At 40.1% G+C, this 18,037-nt stretch overlaps 1 protein-coding gene across 6 annotated transcripts in view; it reads left to right on the forward strand.

The window, feature by feature from the left end:
* PTPRB (protein tyrosine phosphatase receptor type B) overlaps nucleotides 1-16,518 on the forward strand; it is a 64,761-nt gene extending 48,243 nt beyond the window's left edge. For 2 of the 6 annotated variants that reach the window (XM_053977646.1, XM_053977651.1), the window contains 14 exons: nucleotides 57-163; nucleotides 664-763; nucleotides 2,231-2,314; nucleotides 2,418-2,435; nucleotides 2,540-2,621; nucleotides 3,071-3,161; nucleotides 4,295-4,371; nucleotides 5,180-5,314; nucleotides 6,385-6,507; nucleotides 6,710-6,873; nucleotides 8,222-8,357; nucleotides 10,750-10,870; nucleotides 11,570-11,667; nucleotides 11,794-16,518. In XM_053977646.1, coding sequence (XP_053833621.1) covers nucleotides 57-163; nucleotides 664-763; nucleotides 2,231-2,314; nucleotides 2,418-2,435; nucleotides 2,540-2,621; nucleotides 3,071-3,161; nucleotides 4,295-4,371; nucleotides 5,180-5,314; nucleotides 6,385-6,507; nucleotides 6,710-6,873; nucleotides 8,222-8,357; nucleotides 10,750-10,870; nucleotides 11,570-11,667; nucleotides 11,794-11,856 — 1,399 coding nt within the window. In that variant the 3' untranslated portion in view covers nucleotides 11,857-16,518. The remainder of the gene's footprint in view (nucleotides 1-56; nucleotides 164-663; nucleotides 764-2,230; nucleotides 2,315-2,417; nucleotides 2,436-2,539; nucleotides 2,622-3,070; nucleotides 3,162-4,294; nucleotides 4,372-5,179; nucleotides 5,315-6,384; nucleotides 6,508-6,709; nucleotides 6,874-8,221; nucleotides 8,358-10,749; nucleotides 10,871-11,569; nucleotides 11,668-11,793) is intronic. The other 4 variants (XM_053977652.1, XM_053977650.1, XM_053977647.1 and 1 more) reach the window with 3 other exon arrangements.
* The last annotated feature ends 1,519 nt before the right edge of the window (nucleotides 16,519-18,037 follow it).

Genomic DNA, 18,037 nt, shown 5'->3' on the forward strand with positions numbered 1-18,037 from the left:
TTTTCTGCTGTTGGTTCTGAACGTCTGATGAGCCTTTTTTTTACTGTATTTTTTAGAATCAGCATACGAGCTTTTACTCAGCTTTTCAGTGAAGACCCAAAGGAACTCCCTAAACCACTCTTTGCAGACACCTTCTTCTCCTTACCGATCACTACAGAGGCAGGTTAGTTTCAGGCTGTTATCAGTGACTGTGCCATGTGATTAGATATTGTGCCTAAGAACACTCTGGCATCTAGTAAGGAGTGGAACAAAGCTTGTTGTGCATGTCCTGAGGGCTGCTCTGAGAAGAAGCTGACTTGGTTTATCTACCTTTAATGGAAAATTCAGAGGACTGCTTGACAGACCTGCTGGAAGTAGAGAAAAAGAAAAATGCTCAGTGAGGCTATCACCAAGAAAGCTTCTAACAGCAAGAGAATCACTCCCATATGATGGAGTTTTTGCTCTTTTACTGTGGTTAGGAGTGAAAAAATTTAATTTTAATGGTTTGAAAAAATGAGGACAGAAAATCAAGGCCAGGTTTTGGCTAAGTGTTTTAATGCCTTACATTTCCTTGTATTTAGCCATTTTCTTCAGCTGATAATAACAGAACCCCTGAAAGTTATTGATTCTCTGATTCTTTTGATCCTTTCTTCAAGATATATAAATACACTGTTTTGTTTCTAGAGCCTCTCTTTGGAGTTATTGAAGGTGTGAGTGCTGGCTTGTTTCTGATTGTGATGTTGGTGGCTGTTACTGCTTTATTTGTCTGCAGACAAAAAGTTGGGTAAGCTGACTCCTTTTGTCAATCTCTGTTATTGAGGCCATGTCAAATTATATTCATTTAAGTAATACAATTGATTAGGCATAGCTAAAAATTGAATGGATGCACTGAACTGTTCAACAGATAAAATCTATGTCCCCCCAAATTCTGTACACACTAAGTATACAACTAATGACTTGCATATTAAAAAATCTATATATACTTAATTCAAATGGTGTCAGAATTATGTCATAGAGGATCCTTGTAACTTTTAGTTTGCAGTAGGAGTCTGAATAGTTCTGAATAACAAATGGTTTATAATTCAAACTTTTATCTTCTGAGAAAAAATGTCTTTTGTCAAAAAATGAAGTGTTTCAAATTAATTGCATCTGCATTGTAGATGGGAAATTGTAGACTTTATCATTTCAATTCAAAAATACTGAGATGTAGCATTACCTCAGTGTCCAAAAGATTAGCTCAAACTTTGCTTCTCATCTTTTGTCAGTTATAGTTGTATATTTCACATTACAGATTAATCTTAAATAGTGAACTTGCATCTTTTTAAAAAATTAAATAGTATATGTCGAGAGAAAAATCTTTATCCACTTAAACTATTTTGCATGACTGAGAGATGTGAAATTCTTTGTAGTTTCTGAAATTAGAAAAAAACCCTCAACATTTCCAGTGCATGAGAAACACTACAAGTCTGAAATTCAGTTCTTTTGCTGATACAAAATTAAGTTGATATGTTTTTGAATTTGCTTTTCATACGCCAGAATTTTAGATTGAAAAAACCCTATTTTCTGACTAGTCATAGCTTTTAGCCAAAATGGATAAACTTCATTATAGAATGTGGTTTCTTGTTGTAAGTTATATACCCATCAGGATGGCAGTAATACTGGTATGGTTTTCCCACATCAGACATAAAGAAAAAATGTTCTCTTAAGGGGGATGTCTTGAAGGAGGAGATGGCAGCAAAAAGATGAAAGGCAACACTAGCTGTGTGGAGTAAGTACCACTTCTGTGGCTTTCCCAAAGCCTGCTGTGGTTATGCCACTTACTCCTGCCACGAATGTGGTTATCTGCTACAGGCCTGGTCTACAGAGTGGGTGTGCTGAAAGCTGTAGATGTTTTACAGCTCTGAAAATCTATCTCTGTGTTCCTCTGCATGTAGAGAATCAACGGATTTAGGGTCCATCTTAGCACAGGGCACCCTCCTTAGTGATGGATTGGGTTGCGTGTGCTTCAGAACAAGAAAAATGTCTTACTACCTGTGCCAGGCTCACACTCCACATCACTATTGCCAAGCTAAAATAGAGCAAAACTGTGAGCCTCAACTAAGAGCAATGTCACAGGATCAGAGCCAAAATCAAAACCCACTGAAAAACGGTAAACTGGAAATAAAGAAATCTAAGAAAGTATAACTTAGTGCCAACTCCTACCAGTTTCAAAACTTAATGATATAACAGAATACCTTCCTTTTTGTTCCAGCAATGGCCATGAGAGACCTACAGCAAGGCTGAACATTCGCAGAGACAGGCCACTGTCAGTCCATTTGAACTTGGGGCAAAAAGGGTAATGTAAAAACTTTGTTTTTTTAACATAGCATTATGGTTGAACAGACCCATCTGATGACTTACTGATGAAGTGTTTCTTTTTCTTTTGAAATAATTTCCAGGTACCGGAAAACTTCCAGGTAAAAAGAAAAAATTAATACCTAAAAAACTTCTTGGTAACCAACTGGATAAATTATGACCGTGATTCATCCTGTGATTTTCTTCTTCCTGTTGAATATTTCAGTCCGATCAAAGTCAGCCACTTTGAAGCACACTTCACCAAACTTCAAGCAGACTCCAACTACCTTCTGTCCAAGGAGTATGAGGTGGGATCCTAACCTAGGCAAAGGACTTGCCTTATGAAGGGGTGGGCTGACTGAAATGACTGATTAATATATTAGAAAGGCCTGCATTTGTTTGTCTTATTCTCACAAATCCAAAAAGGTGGAGCATTTAATTTGAACTCCACTTGTCTATGTGCAGAAACCAGCTCTTCATTTGGCATCTTCTGGTTGGCAGCTTCTGCCTCATACTTGTCTGGCTGAGATTAGGAGCATTTGTTTGTGTGGCACATCTGTGTGATAAAGTATGGAAGGCAACCATGCACTTGCTTTAAAACAGTATGATTACCTATGTAATTTTGGGGTTTTTTTTATAAAAAAGCACCTGTTTTCTGTCCATGGCCTTTGAGAGCTGATGAGCACTATTTCCCTCTGTGTTGTCTTGTCCTTTAATTATTTTCACCTCGCATTTTATTCCTATTCCTTTTTTGCAGGACTTGAAAGATGTGGGTCGAAACCAGACATGTGACATAGCACTTCTGCCAGAGAACAGAGGGAAAAATCGATACAATAATATATTGCCCTGTGAGTTTTAGCTTTGGTTGTGTAATATTGCATCACACCAGCTATTTTTCACTTTTTTTTCAGCAAGCCTAGTGGAAAAGAGTGCAGCCAATCCCTTCCCTCCTTTCTGTCCGAGATGAAATATCTCTGCCAGCTCAGGTTCTTGTGCTAGGAGGCAGATGATGCATGGCCCTGAATGGCTTCACACAGACCAGTAATTTAATTTCACACTAGAGGTGTAATGACTAGCATTCAGTCCAGGGAGAAAAAGCTCCAGCTATTAGGGACATTCAGTCACTGCTGATAACAAGGATAGTAGAAATAACAGTAGAGTTTTTTACATACGGGGTATCATCCATTCAGTGCTCTTTGACAACTTTGCCAAATCTTTGTTCTTCAGAGTACACAGCAAACCTACTATATATACAATGTAGAGCTAGTGTGATTCTGCATGGTAAGGCACATGTGTCAAGTTAGCCCTGTTCTTCTCAGGCAAGACTGAGAGGTCTTTGAGAGGTTCCCCCTTTAATCTCCTGCCTGTCATTTTGGAGGTAGAACATTGAGAAGGAACACCACATAACTCACTGCTCCACATCCCCACTAATGGATGTGGCATGTGCTGGCAGCACAGCCTCTTCTGTGTCCTACCTGCTCATGCCAGGTCCAACATGGCATTGTCTCACAAAGCAGTGTCCTGGCAGCTCAGGCACTATATGTTTCTGTACACTGGGCCCTTCACCTACGGAAGATGTTTGGCCTGCTCATCATTAGTTCATAATATCACTGAAGAGCAACTGTTCTTTCAAGGGCAGAGATGGACACTGCTTTCCAGTACAGCATACTGCTGTTAGGATCAAAGGAGGATGCTATTTTGGCCCTTTTGTTGTCATAACAAATCCTATGCCGCTCAGCAGAGGAAATTCAGTGTATTTAGCATCCTTGTTACCCATCTGTCTCCTAGTCTCTGGAACACTCCACAGCACTCAGAGATTAAAGAGGCAGTAAAACCAGCAGTTATTCCTTATAAATTAACTCTTCATATAAAATCTTGTAATAGTGCTGGCAGTCCTTTCACAAAGGCATTTCTGTAAGTGCTGAGAGGGACTGAAAATCGAGACCTAGCCCTAAGCCTCTTGTAATCAATTTCTTGCTAGATGATACATCAAGAGTGAAGCTTTCCAATGTGGATGATGACCCTTGCTCAGACTACATTAATGCAAGCTACATACCAGTAAGTGACTCAAGGGTGGTGTTTTACAGTCCTCCTTCCAGTGGTAATTTTTCCTTCATCTAAAACTGAATATAAGGCTAGATGGTTAAGGTTCCCCTCCCCCTTCCTTGATTCACTTGAGCTAAAAAACTAAGAACTCATTTTGTGGGTTCACTGAAAAACTGTGTCTGACTACCATTAAGTTAACTGTGAGTGATTTACCCAGCACTTAAGGACACTTCTTTGCATTGCTATAGTTATGTAAGATAGCAAGTCTAATTGGCCAAGGACATATTTTTAAAGGTCGCCGATTTTATACAGTGTCCACAACAACTGTAGCTATCACTGCAGGTGGCATCCTCACTGTGGAGCTGTAGCTCATCCTGACAGCATTGGCGCCTTGCAGGGTAATAAAACCAGGCTGAAATTAAAATAATGCCCTTTGCCAAAGAGTTATGATTGATAATAGCAGTGGCTTTAGCAGTCCAGATTTCAAACCAGAACTCAGATAGTTTATTAAAAATGATAAAAAAACAAAAACCTCTAGCAGTTTTAAAATTGCTTGAGAGTGTGCCAAACGTAAAAGAACAATGGAAAGCTTTGACTGTCACAAAAGGAACAGTATTTAGATAAAATACCACAGTCTCTTCCTTCTCTCTATTCCAATCAGTCATTTGCTTTCAGGTCCAAGGCAACAATTTAGCTTTCAAAACTATTGTCCCAGCAAGGGTTGCTGCAGAGCCCTGTCTGCAACCCCAAGGCTTGTTCAGTTGTTAGAAAATTTTTCTTCTGCCTTTTTGGAAACTAATGGAGTTCTCTTTTTTTGCAGGGCAATAATTTCCGCAGGGAATACATAGCAACTCAGGGCCCTTTACCTGGAACCAAAGATGACTTCTGGAAGATGGCATGGGAGCAAAATGTTCATAATATTGTCATGGTAACCCAGTGTGTTGAGAAGGGCCGAGTAAGTAGTGACTCTTCTTTGTCTCTTTTAATGTGTGTCAAATGTCTGCTTTAACATCTGTTAAAACTTACTTGATTCTTACTTGCATCACACTAAAGCCAAAAAGAGCCCAGTCAAGGAGATACACACCATGAAAGAAAAGGTATAATATAAAGACTGGAGACAGATTAAGGCTGTGAAGTGAGGATACACAGACTGTGTATCCTTATGCAGCACGTCAAGGCTAGAATAACGAACAGGGTGATTCTGGTCTCTAATCCAGGACTTTGTTCACTAGACAATTCTCTTCAGCATGCAGAAGAACACCCACCAAAAAAAAGTGCCTGTTTATCACATCAACTCTGATCAACTTCTGCTTTAAATATAAGCTCTGGTGAGCAAATGTTTATCAGTAAATACATCAAATTATCTCTGATATATAAGCCCTGATGTAGTTAGCAAAGAGACCACTCATGCACTTAACACTCTTCCTAAGTGCAGGTGTAGCATACCTCCCCAGGTATGACTATGTCCTGTCCCTTTGTAAGACAGCGACTAGATCTGTAAGAAGATTAAACAAACTTGAAGTAGTGATCCTCTAGTGGCACATATAGGGTCACTTCCTCTCAGCTTACCATTTTTTTCCTGACGAGAGGGTGAAAGATGACACAGAATAGGATCTGTGTCCTTCTGCATCTCACTCTGTATCCAAGTGGGACCCTACTGCCATGTCTCAGCAAGAGGTGAGCAAGGAGCACTGGAGGCATAGCTCTCATCCAAGCAGAGATTTGAGAAGAGTTGGCACAGAAAATATGCCCTATGAGAAGGCATCAGTGAAGTGCTTCCAATTCCCCCCATCACAAATTAATTATGGGAACTTTCACTTCCCACCCCTATGCTAACCCATTCCCATGCCAGACCCTGTTTGTTCATATGGCAGAGAGTGGCATCTCTCTCTGAATTCAGCTGCTGCCTTTCTTCCTTCATCCTCAGGCACAAGATGTCTGAAATCTGCTTCTGCCAGTGCAGGATGGTGGCATTGTTTGTAGTTGTTTTGACCACTAAATCTGTCTTTCCTTGTGTCCCTGCAGGTAAAGTGTGATCAATACTGGCCCCATGACCAGGATTCCTTGTACTATGGAGACCTGATTGTTGAGATGATGTCTGAATCAGTGCTCCCAGAGTGGACAATACGAGAGTTTAAAATCTGCAGTGTATGTTTGCAATTTTTTCTTTCCTGATTAATTGGCTTAAAACACTTGCAAGGCTAAATTAGGAAGGTTTATTTTGTTGTACCACAGTTGCATCATGCCTGACTCCCTTCTGGTGGAAGCTATAGCATTTTCTCTGAAGGTACCTGTTCTATGTGTCCCTTTCTCTCTTGTCCTGATGACCCACACATTTGAATCCCAACAGGAAGAGCAGCTTGACTCCACAAGGCTCATTCGTCACTTCCACTACACTGTATGGCCAGATCATGGTGTGCCAGAGACTACCCAGTCCCTGATTCAGTTTGTCAGAACTGTAAGAGATTATATCAACAGGACCCCAGACACAGGACCAAGTATTGTACACTGCAGGTATGTGCAGCAGCAAAAGGTCAGTGGCACAGAGCCCTCGTGCCTACCCTTGAGAAGATCCCAAATCTTCATCCCTGTTAGACAGTGGGCAGCCACAGGATCTGAGAGATAGCTGATGGTCTTAAGATTCCAAATACCAACAGAGCAGTATTCCCAAGGCACATGTATTCACCCACAACCTCACCCTGGAGGTGGCTTGAAAATTATTCTTAGGGAACCACTAATCACAGTGGTCTCTGTGGTGCCACTGCAGAGCATGAAAGTGTCAGCAGCTGCCACTGCTCATCGGCTTTTGCATTCTTTGTTTTTGCATTCTTAAATTGCCCATGTGCTGCTGTTGTGGCCCAACATTTGAATCATAAAGGGGTGTTTCAAAGGTAAGATATACCCGGGGTGAATCTGACTATGTGTGGATGTTGAGTGTTGCATCCTGGGGTTCGGGTTTAGATTAGGGTTTATTATTTATGTTAGATAGGTCAAGTTCTGTAATCCCGCGCACCACCCGTGTTTCTCCTCCCTGCGGTTGTTTGCTCCTAGCTGCGTGCTATTGGAGCTTACCCCAATCACTCAGGTGGGCACTCCCCATCCTTGCCAGAGAGTTCCCCGCCAATGCCGAGCCCTCACAGCCTCGACGCTGCAGTTGAGACTAGCTGATGGATCCATCCTTCCCCCATTCTGATTGAGATTCCCTTTTCTTACTGCCTTTTCATGCTCTTCTGCTTTTTCCATCTCTGGTAGTCACAGGGCCGCAGTTTTCCCTCAGTTCTGGGGTCCAACCCTACACTTGCATAAAAAATGACAAAATTGAACTGCCTGATCTGTTATCCACTGGCCAGTTGCAGCAGAGTATAGGGCTACTGAGAGAGAAAGGGTGCAGTTGGTGCTGTATCTTCTGCTAAAGCCATATGTTCCCTGGAAGTACCTGATTGTAGTATCTGACCCCTCCACCATTATATGGGCTGAGGCTTGTGTCTTACATGACCCTGCCTGTGTCTGCTTGTTCAGCATGTGCTGCAGCATTTCAGATGTCTGCTGTGTCCCACAGCTGCATCTCTGAGGAGAAGAGGTTTCAAAGTTAGAGTCAGGTGCAGTCTTTCAGTGTATCTCAATGACTGGGTTCATCCAAAGCAGAAAGCAGGGCAGGCAGTAGCAGAGATAGCTCTATCATTACTGTCCTTTCCTCCTTCTTATATAAATTCTATTATAAAGTATTATAAAGGCCCAAAGGTGCCATTTGAACAATTTGCTTCTCACCCTGGAATCTGAACTTTACAAAAGTATCACATGAAGATAGTAAATGCTTTGATCCATCTGCTTTTAAATCTCTTGGGTTGTTTTTTTTTTCCAGTGCTGGTGTTGGCAGGACTGGCACATTCATTGCACTGGACCGAATCCTGCAACAGCTGGATTCAAAGGACACTGTTGACATTTATGCAGCAGTCCATGATCTGAGGCTTCACCGCGTTCACATGGTTCAGACAGAGGTAAGGTTTGGATAGCCTGCTATGCAGCAACAACAGCTACAGTATGTAATAATCAGTCTCATCTTAAATGCTCTCAAAGCACTTTGCACTTACTCCACTGTGAAATATGAGCTAGATGTATTTTAGCTCTGTGAGAACTTCCAGTTCAGGTTTTTTTCCATTGGCTCTCTTAGAGAGGGTCCAAACCGTAACAAGTTGCAGTTATGATTCCTGTAGATTTCTCCTTTTTTTTGCCCTGGCCTATAATCACTGTAGCAGCATTATGCATCAGGCACTTAACAGCTCACAGTTGCTTCACTGCGGAGTCCAGTGAATGAGCTTTAAGTGAAGATAGGTCCTTCAGGGATGGGTTTGGAAGACAAGCCTAAACCAGACAGATAGGTTGACATAATGGGAAAGAGGAATGCAGGACAGAGAAAATTAGATGTATGCAATTTTAAAACTCTGGCCACTGTGACCTTGTGCCTTTGCAGTTTATGTTTTATTGAGCTGCTCTGTCATTTTCATTACAATGATTTTGGAAAGTTGATTGGCATTCTCCTAACATACTATGGAAAAGCAAGTACATTTGTAAAATAAAAGTTTTGTATTTCTTTCTGTGCTTTTAAATGGCAAGAAAATAATGTTATACTGATAGGAGCTAAACATTTAGGAGCTGATTTAATAAAGGTGTTTTGTGGAGTTACTCTGTACATTTTCCCTGTGAACCGTTAATAGAAGAATGAGAACAAGTTTGATGTGTCTGCCTGTAACTTGATACTAATGGACCTCTTTGCTGCAATTTGGAAACCAATATGTCAGTGACAGCATTTTCTGATAGATGTAAAAGTCTCATATGGGTATAAAGAAAGGCCCAGCTGGGAACACAAAACTAAGGGACTCCTGGAAATGTCTTAATCGCAGAAGACCTTCTGTTGGAGGTGAGACAGGTTCCCAGCCTAGTCTCTGCATCATCAGAGACAGATCCTCCTACATTCCCACAATCCATAGTCTGCAAAGGCAGACAGACATCTCAGGAGGATGGCTCTTTTTCCTTAGCTGGAAAAAAGAGGCAACTACCTCAAGAGCCTAAATTTGACTTACAAACAACTAAAGTTGTGTGATACAAAACCTGCCTTTGGCATGAGCTTGACATTACGTCTAAGTCAAAAGGCAGCCAGATCCACACAAAGGTCAAAGGCCACAGTACCATCATACTTGACAATATTCAGTCACAAAAAAATAGCAGCAATAAAACAGTACCTCTGCTTCAGACTTGGTTCAACATTGTTTAAGACAAGGGACTGGAGGTGGAGACAGGCAAGGGAAAACTCTGTGCATCAGCTCAAAAGGCAGCATGCTACAGCAGCTGTAACCATTCCAGGTGAAAAATGTCTTTGCCAAAAAAAGTCTCCATGCTTGGCCAACTTTCCGTCATGTTGGTGGGTGGGGTGCAGGGTTCTGCTCCACAGAGAGAGCAGCTGCATGTGCATAAAGGCAGATATCCTCACTTTCCCAGAGCCAGAGCACTGAGAGAAAGACAGAGCAATGGCCAAAGATGTGAGGGGAGAAAATATATATACTTATTGAAGAAATTATGTATTTGAGATAATGTTAAAAAGGTACACCTTGATATATAAACATGCTCGGCCTGACTTTTGGGGTACCATGTTACACTAATCAAAAGACTATTATGACCTATGTCATAAAACACAAAGAGTAGCAAAGCAGGAAAGTTGAATAATCTGTTCTGTCAAGATAGTTTGGTGAGTAATCAACAGTTAATAACATGCTGACCCTCCTTACTTTGGTTGTGAATGTCCTCTTAGCTCCATTCTATGAAAAGACTGTCATTTGCTATATAATCAGAAACAATCTTAGAACTTATGCTGGATCTGAAAAAAATAGTTTTTTCAGAGATTTTTCTGATTTTTTCAGAGATTTAGGTTTCTCACGGTTGTCTGAAATATTTATATGTTATTATAAAATTCTGTGGAAAATATCTCTTTTCAGAATAAAAAGAAAAATCAGGAAATTGTTTGTCTTTCCTACATGCTTCCCTGTGCATATTAATTCTTCTACATATACTTTATACCAAAGTATTCAGAAGTAGTATCTATCCAACACAGCACCATGCGAAATTGCACTTTGCAGTTGCTAAAGCTTTCAGTAATGGCATGATCTGCCAAAACATACTATGTTCATTTATGTTTTACTGGTATTATTTCTAAAGACAGGTGATCACAAAAGTTTACTATATTACTAGTGTGAAAAGGAGATTAATTTTAGAATGATATTTTAATTTTTAACACCACCCTTGACTTTTTGAGGGGGTTAGCTTGTAAAGATTTTTCGCAGTACAGAAAACTAAATTACAAAATTCCTCAGTGTCTTAAAAACAAATCTTTTGCAGTGTCAATATGTGTATCTACATCAATGTGTGAGAGACATGCTAAGAGCCAGAAAACTTCGCAGTGAACAAGAAAATCCCTTATTTCCAATATATGAAAATGTGAATCCAGAGTATCACAGAGGTAACTGCAAGTTTATCAAATTGTAAAATGTGTCAAATGTAGAAGCTCACTGACAGTATAATTGAGGGGGAATTTTGCTGTCTTTAACTATTGATATTTCTTTACTTCCTGGACCTTCATTTGTTCCCTCTGCTTTTTTCATTCTTGCAGTTGTGTCTTTATTTTCTCCCTTAGTAGTTATTATAACATCACTTCCTGCTCCTGTCTTACCTTTATGCTCTCACTATCCATAAGCAACTGAGAACACTGACAGCACTCACTGGGCTTTTCTGTCATCCATGGAGTTCAATTTCTGTCTGCATCACCCTCATCTGCTGTTGACAATATAGGCAGCCTTGGGAGATCTCCCATCTGCTTTGACTGGAAAATATAGGTGCCCTAGGCTGTGCTCTTTCTTTCTCCTCAGACTCCCCATTCTTGTAGGCTCCTTTTCCTAGCCTACATCCAGTCCCTTGCTGATGAGAGTGGCAGGAGTAGCAAACCTGGCACTAGCACTGCCCTTCACTTCCTGGGCCCATGGCCAGAGGACCAGTGTGGAGAAGCTGTAAGCAGTGGTGACCTTGTGCCTTGGTAGTGTTAATTCTTAAGGGATGTAGAAGTTTTTAGGGTCAAGACAGAAGGATCTCAGTAATGCCACAAATTTGGACATTAGGAATTAGGATTATATCATAAGAAATCCAAATCATTTTCTTGATCTAGCCTGTAGAAATCGGAGTTGTCATATACAGGTAGAGCAGGCTTGGAGGAGACCACGAACTGAAGTATCCAGGTTTCACACATTGAGAGTCCAAGCAGAGGTAGGATCTGAACTTTAGCTGCCACATCCATCACCAGCCAGTGCTGCTGCCACACATGTACCTCTCAGAGCACTGCTGAATCTGTGTTGGTTTACTTTTTCTAATCTCATTTTTCCTTGCTTTCAGATGCTGTTTATTCAAGGCACTAAGAATGTTAGAGATACCTGCTTTTGTGAACACATTTGTTAACTAGGGATCTTGTTTTGGTTTTTTTAATGTATGTATTTCATGCACCAGAAAGGTGCCAGACCTTTTGGTTGACACTGTGTATAATTTATTGGTCTGGTGATTTTTTTAAAGATATATAATTTAAATGTAATAGATATTAATGTATATAATTGTATTTTGGCATTATGTAAATATGTATTTTTTCTATATTGTTTATATTAATATTATGCTTCAGATAATACTATTTTTTCTTATCACAGTTTTTATAAACTGTTCTACATAAACTATTTTAAATTGTATGGCTAACAGGACTACTGCGTTTGGGGCGCTATTGGCATGACACGGAAAAAGTCCTATACAGAGAACCTCATTTTTTAAAAATATTCAGTGTTTGTGAGATGAAATAAGCTACTATTAAGCAAGGGAACAGTAGTCCTGTATAGGAATTACAATGCTATTCTACACTTTAAACTTACCGCTTTTCATCTGACAAAAATGGGAGTAACCCATATCACAGTGGCATACCTTTTACAGAACTCATTAACAACTGAGCAAAACAGGGTTCACCTCACTAGAAGCAACTGTTTCAGTCTAGTGTGACATAGTAGAAAAATATCAAACAACATGCACTGCAGTGAAGTCTAGCAGACCTTTCTCTGACCAAATACTTTGAGGGGAGACAGGTCACATCCTGATTTCTTTACACTGGTTTAAGAGAGCAGAATCAGACCACAACTTGAGTCTATGTACTTTCACATGTGTAAAATTTTAATTAAGAAAGTTGTTCAAAGACACTCCTCAGACATTTGTGTTAACAGACCTGTGAGGATGTGAAGTCTGGCAGCTTCCATAGCTCATCAGAAACAATGTACCATGCTGTACTCTCTTAAAAAAGTAGAGAGATTGCAAACATATTAAAACAAAGACATATAAAGGTATGTATCCCACAGTATACTCACCTGGAGTAAAGCTGCACTTTGCCCCAAGTATTGGTATCCTTTACATGCCACTTGCTTTCACAAAGAGACAGCTTGGCCCCAGCATGTCTACATAGAAAGAATTCTCCAGTGGAATGTTACCTGATGTCACTGCCACAGGGGCAGTTGGAATGGAAAAAGGCTCATCAAAGAATATAGGCTGGCAGGGCTGTCCTGATCATAGAATCATCTAATGTTTTGGGTTGGAAGAGACATTAAAAATCATCTAGTTCGAACCCCTATGCCCCCAGGCAGGGGCTCATTACTGAAAACATGTTTAAAATTCAAAACATATAAACTTAATTTTGTATCAATAAAAGAACTGAATGACAGCAAGAAGTACAGGCCATGAGCAGGTATCCTGCCCAGCCAAGTGGATTATGCACAGCCTCTCTCTCCTCTGAAAAGAGGCATCTCATTCAAGGGTCTAAACACTCTGTTGAGCTATTACTTATCTTTATAAAATGCTCCTCAAACAAATAGTGAAGAGGCAGTACACAGTTCAGTTCCACCACGAAAAGAAGGAAGGGCTTCATAGTTCTTCTTTCATATATCTACCCATACTTTTCATAGAGAAAACTTAGCTTATTGCTGAAGACAAGTGCCTAAATTCCACTTCTGTTTTGGAGAAAAATAAATGTTTCTGAAGGCCTTCTGAGAATAAGTAAGTAACAAACTGAGTGCCTAACTGAGGAACTCCAGTGCCACAGCAGGACTGTGCATATTCATGTTATTCTAGTTTTCCTAGAGAAGGTAACAGCCTGATAATCACTCTTCCTACTCCATCTGAAATCTCATCCTTTCTTGACCAAATACCCTCACATGCCTCAGAAGCCGCCCTTCAAATCAACTGTCACAGCTGCTCAGAACATGTAAACTTGGTTATTCTTTTTAGGTGTTTCTGAATGAAAATACTGCTGATTCCCTCCTGCACATGCTCTTTGGCACCACACAAAGCTTAAAATTCACTACTCTTAATGGAAACCAAAGAAGAAGGGAACTAGTATTAGAGCGGAAGACATTTTCACAGAAGAAAGTCTAATCAAAACCACAAAGAAATGTGAACATTTTCTGCAAATGCTTTTTTTTCTCTATTTCCTTTGCTAGATGGCTAGGTTAGCAAGCAAGGACAAACAAGCATGGCAGCTTTAGATTGACTGTTGATCAGGCTAATAACTTCTGCACTTAAGGCATTGTGAAAATTGCTGTTGTGTTACATGCACTGCATTTGGTCCTTTCTTTTTTGCAGGGGTAGCCAAGGAACGAAGATCAGCATGTTAGTTACCAGCAGTACAATTACACTGTTAACACACACCAAGTGTACCCTATAAATTATCTCACACTCTATAGCACCGTGTCATTTTTTAATGCTGAGGGAAATGGAGCTCACTCAATACTATATGATCTGAGGGCAAAAGTCTGATTGTATGCTCTGTATGTGTGTTGTTCATCATTTTCAGAATGACACACATCATTCTGCAGTTTATTTTATCATTCTCAGCTCCCTTGTCTGCAGCTACAGAGTTCGTACATGTGTACCCAAAGTGATGTTATAGCAGACAGCTAGTTTCATCTTTTCTCTCAGCTAATAATGGATACAGTTCATAAGCCTCTTCCTCCTCATCACTTCATAACATGACAGATGACCTTAAACACTCTAGCACAATGCTCTTGAGCAGCTTTACATTTCTGCCCAAGTAGATCACACATGAGACTGTGTACACACATTATTGCTCTGGTTCTGCTCTCTAGCCAATTCCGCTCATATGAAACCAGTGTAAATCCACTGAGAAAAAGTAAAAAAGTATCTATGTAGCATTTTCTTAATATACAACACCTACTTATCAGTATAAGTAGTTATATTTACTGTGCCTCTAAGCTGAATGACAGGACTGATGGGAAATTGTTAATGTAACAAGAATACATTTGAGAGAGCTTGTGTGCTGAACAAAGACAGCTCTTAAGGAAAAAGACATCTTTTGAATGTCCTTGATGATGTTCAGAATTCCCTTCTTGATGTTTCCCAATAATAATCTTAGAAAGCAAGGCTAGTGTTGTTGCTGATCCATAAGCTAAGATTTGCACACTTGGAGCCCATCCTTTGAATCTCTGCATTGTCCACAAAGCTACCTGAGTATTTTCATGAAAGTCAACTGGAATGCTTGCCTGAAGAAAATACCATTCCACTTCTGAAGCACTTGCAGGGTTGGGCTTTTAGGTTAATTCAAATTTTTGTATTGAAAGTTATTTAATAATGAAAAACATTGTAATAAATATTTTTTAATCTGTGCAATAAAATTACAAAATCCACTAGCGATTGTAGGGGAAAAAGTAGATTTTATATAGCTGGAGTTGATAAATGATATTTTTTGTTACTAATGGAACACAAAAGTGGGTGAGAGAAATAGGCATACTGTGAAGATCTCAAAAAGTGCAACTTTATACATTTTTCTTTGCTGCTATAGTTATTTAGCAATAAATAATGCCTAAAATGCCAGAAATATTATTTTGTGCCATAATATGCTATGAATTTCCTTCCAGTTGTAGAACAGAGAAAACAAAATGTGTGAGCTTTAAGTTTATATTATGTATTGTATATGGTTATTTACACTTTGACTTTGAAAGCACAAAGTTAAACACTAGACAGATAGGAGTACATGAGCACTTAGCTGTGCTCCTCAGCCTGGGATTTAATATATGGACTAGAGGGATGAGAACAATAGCCATCAAATCACTCTATCAGCATCTCTCTCCGAGAAATGCATCTGACACTCAGAGATACAGCCTACCACAGCCACAGCTTCATGTCCAAGGAGTGCTTTGGCAGGTGCCTAACATTTATTCAGATTTCTTTCAGTACTTCAGACGTACAGTTTGTGTAAATAAAATGCAATATAGACTGGCCACCACTCCTTCATGGCCCTGTCACAGATGTCTGGGCTCTGGAGCTGTGACCTCTGGGACCTATAATCCCAGAATGCCGTAACTTTCAATTGAAATGAGTGCTCACCCCAGGTGAGCACTTGGGCAACTTCCTGTAGACCCCGTGCCCTCAACTGTCTCCCTCACACTGACCAAATCAAACTCTTGACCTGTTGGTAGCACCTCTATGGCCAAAGCAAACTGGTTTGTTATCAGTGACCTCACAGATCAACAGCTGGTTCAAACTGGGATTTTTTTTTTTTTTTTTAAGGCTAGCAAGAAATACTAGAGACTAGGGACTAGCTAATTGAGAAAAAACTGTGGAATTGGGACATATACAGTGTCAGCAATGCCGGTAGTCTAATATCCATGACAGTTTAGTTGTTTCTTGGTTTATTTGAAAGCTAGTGAAATACTGTAAGTAACATCAGGAAATAACATTAGGAAGTTATATATTGCTCTAGAGCAGGGCAGTATACTATAGTGAAAACCCCACAGTTTTGAAATGTGGCTAGCCATAAATTCTTTGCCAGTGCGTGGAGTAAAGTGTCTGAAAAACATTTTCAGTACTTATTCCATGCTCATATGCAATATAATTACTTATAATCGTGTTCCTAACAAACACTGTGTGAACACAGAACTATGCTACTATTGTCAATTTAATTTATGCATTTAAGTATATTTTTATATTTTTAGCTACAGTCAACAAATCAAATATATTTGAGTGTATTTTACACATTTTTATAAATACTTCATGAATAAAACATTCATTTTAAAAAAATCACATTCTTGTCTTCTGTTTGACTGCCTTTTCATTATAGATTTTGTTGTCCTGCTGCACAGAGAAAAGGTCATAAGTGAGTTTGATTTCATTTGAGACAGTCTTCAGAGAACATTAAATTCATCAGAAGCCTCAGCCTGTTGGGGAAAAAGAGGCTCTGGCCTCTTTTTGCCCACTGGTCAGATTAGTGCCCATGTGGAAAGATACCATTGTTCTCTTCTCCCTGTTTTTGTGCCCTCCTTTAATAAGCCAGATACTGTCTTGGTTACACAGTGGATATTTGAAACCACTGCGGGTCTGGAACTTGAGTGCCTGTTATTTTAGAGACATTTTTCCAGGCAGTTGTACCAATTAGCACCGCACTGCAGCTCCATCACTGCCTGCCCCTCGAGGATCTGAGCCATGCTTTTTAACAAATGTATTTCTTCTCCTCCTGCTCTCCACAGGTCTTAAAAACCATTAGCATAACCATCGTTGTGGGGTCAGGGTGCTTGGCAGTAGCGTATTTACTGCTAATGCTCTGTCTCAGTTACTCCTTATTGGTCATCAGAAGTGTTTAAGACAAGTTTACTTAAAGGATGATTTATTGACTTGTACTGTGAACTATTTGCTGAGAGGATGTGCAGCGAAGGCGGAGGCAGTTGTGAGATTTTTTCTTTGTGATATAAAAGTTTATCTCTGAGTTCTGCTCTATCCTAAAACCAATGTAGACACAAAAGAGAAGTGATAAAGATAAAATAATGTGCAGTTAATATCTCCACATAAGAAAAACAAAGCCAACATTGCAGACAAGGGTAGATAAGAATGTTTTGACAAGGTACAGCAAGGAAACTAAAGAGCCTCTTCTAGTTCAGCAAGAGCACAGTGGTTGATTCTTGTTAAAATATCCCCAGAATCTAGTTTTTAACTTTGATATTTTTACATGCACTTGATTTGTACCTGGGCTTCATACCTATGAGCTGGTGGTTTTGTCTGATAAAGTCATCTCCTGTACCCTAATCTCAGTTTTCTGTCTATGCCTGTCTTCACTATCAGTTGCTTTGTTATGCCCTAGAAATAGCTGCTTAGCCATCTTATGGCAGGCAGGATGTAGCAATGTTGGTATGTCAGCAAATACCACAAGTGAAAATTTCAGATGTTACTAGCCAAGGCTTTGCACATCACTCTGGTACAATACCACTCCCAACCTGGAGTGGTAAAAACTACAACAACAACATCAGCAACAACAAAAACACCACAGCAGAGAAAGAGGGGAAAAAGCACTTCAGTTAATTTGTGGAGATGTTCCAAAAGCAAGAAGCCCTTCTCCTGTTCCCAGGGTCAGTGCTCTGTGGGGCTGGGGGATGCTCTGCAGTGGCTGCACAGGCCGTGGGCAGGTCGGGAGGCAGCTGTGGCATGGCTGGGCTGGATTGGTCACTGAGCCACCCATGGCCTCCACCTGGAACTGACCTGCTGTTGGTTCTCCTCAGGCCAAAGCTGTATCTTCTTGGGGTCTGGCTCCTGCAGGTGCCTGGCATCCTCT

Source organism: Vidua macroura, chromosome 5 (assembly GCF_024509145.1).
Source record: "Vidua macroura isolate BioBank_ID:100142 chromosome 5, ASM2450914v1, whole genome shotgun sequence".
NCBI lineage: Eukaryota > Metazoa > Chordata > Aves > Passeriformes > Viduidae > Vidua > Vidua macroura.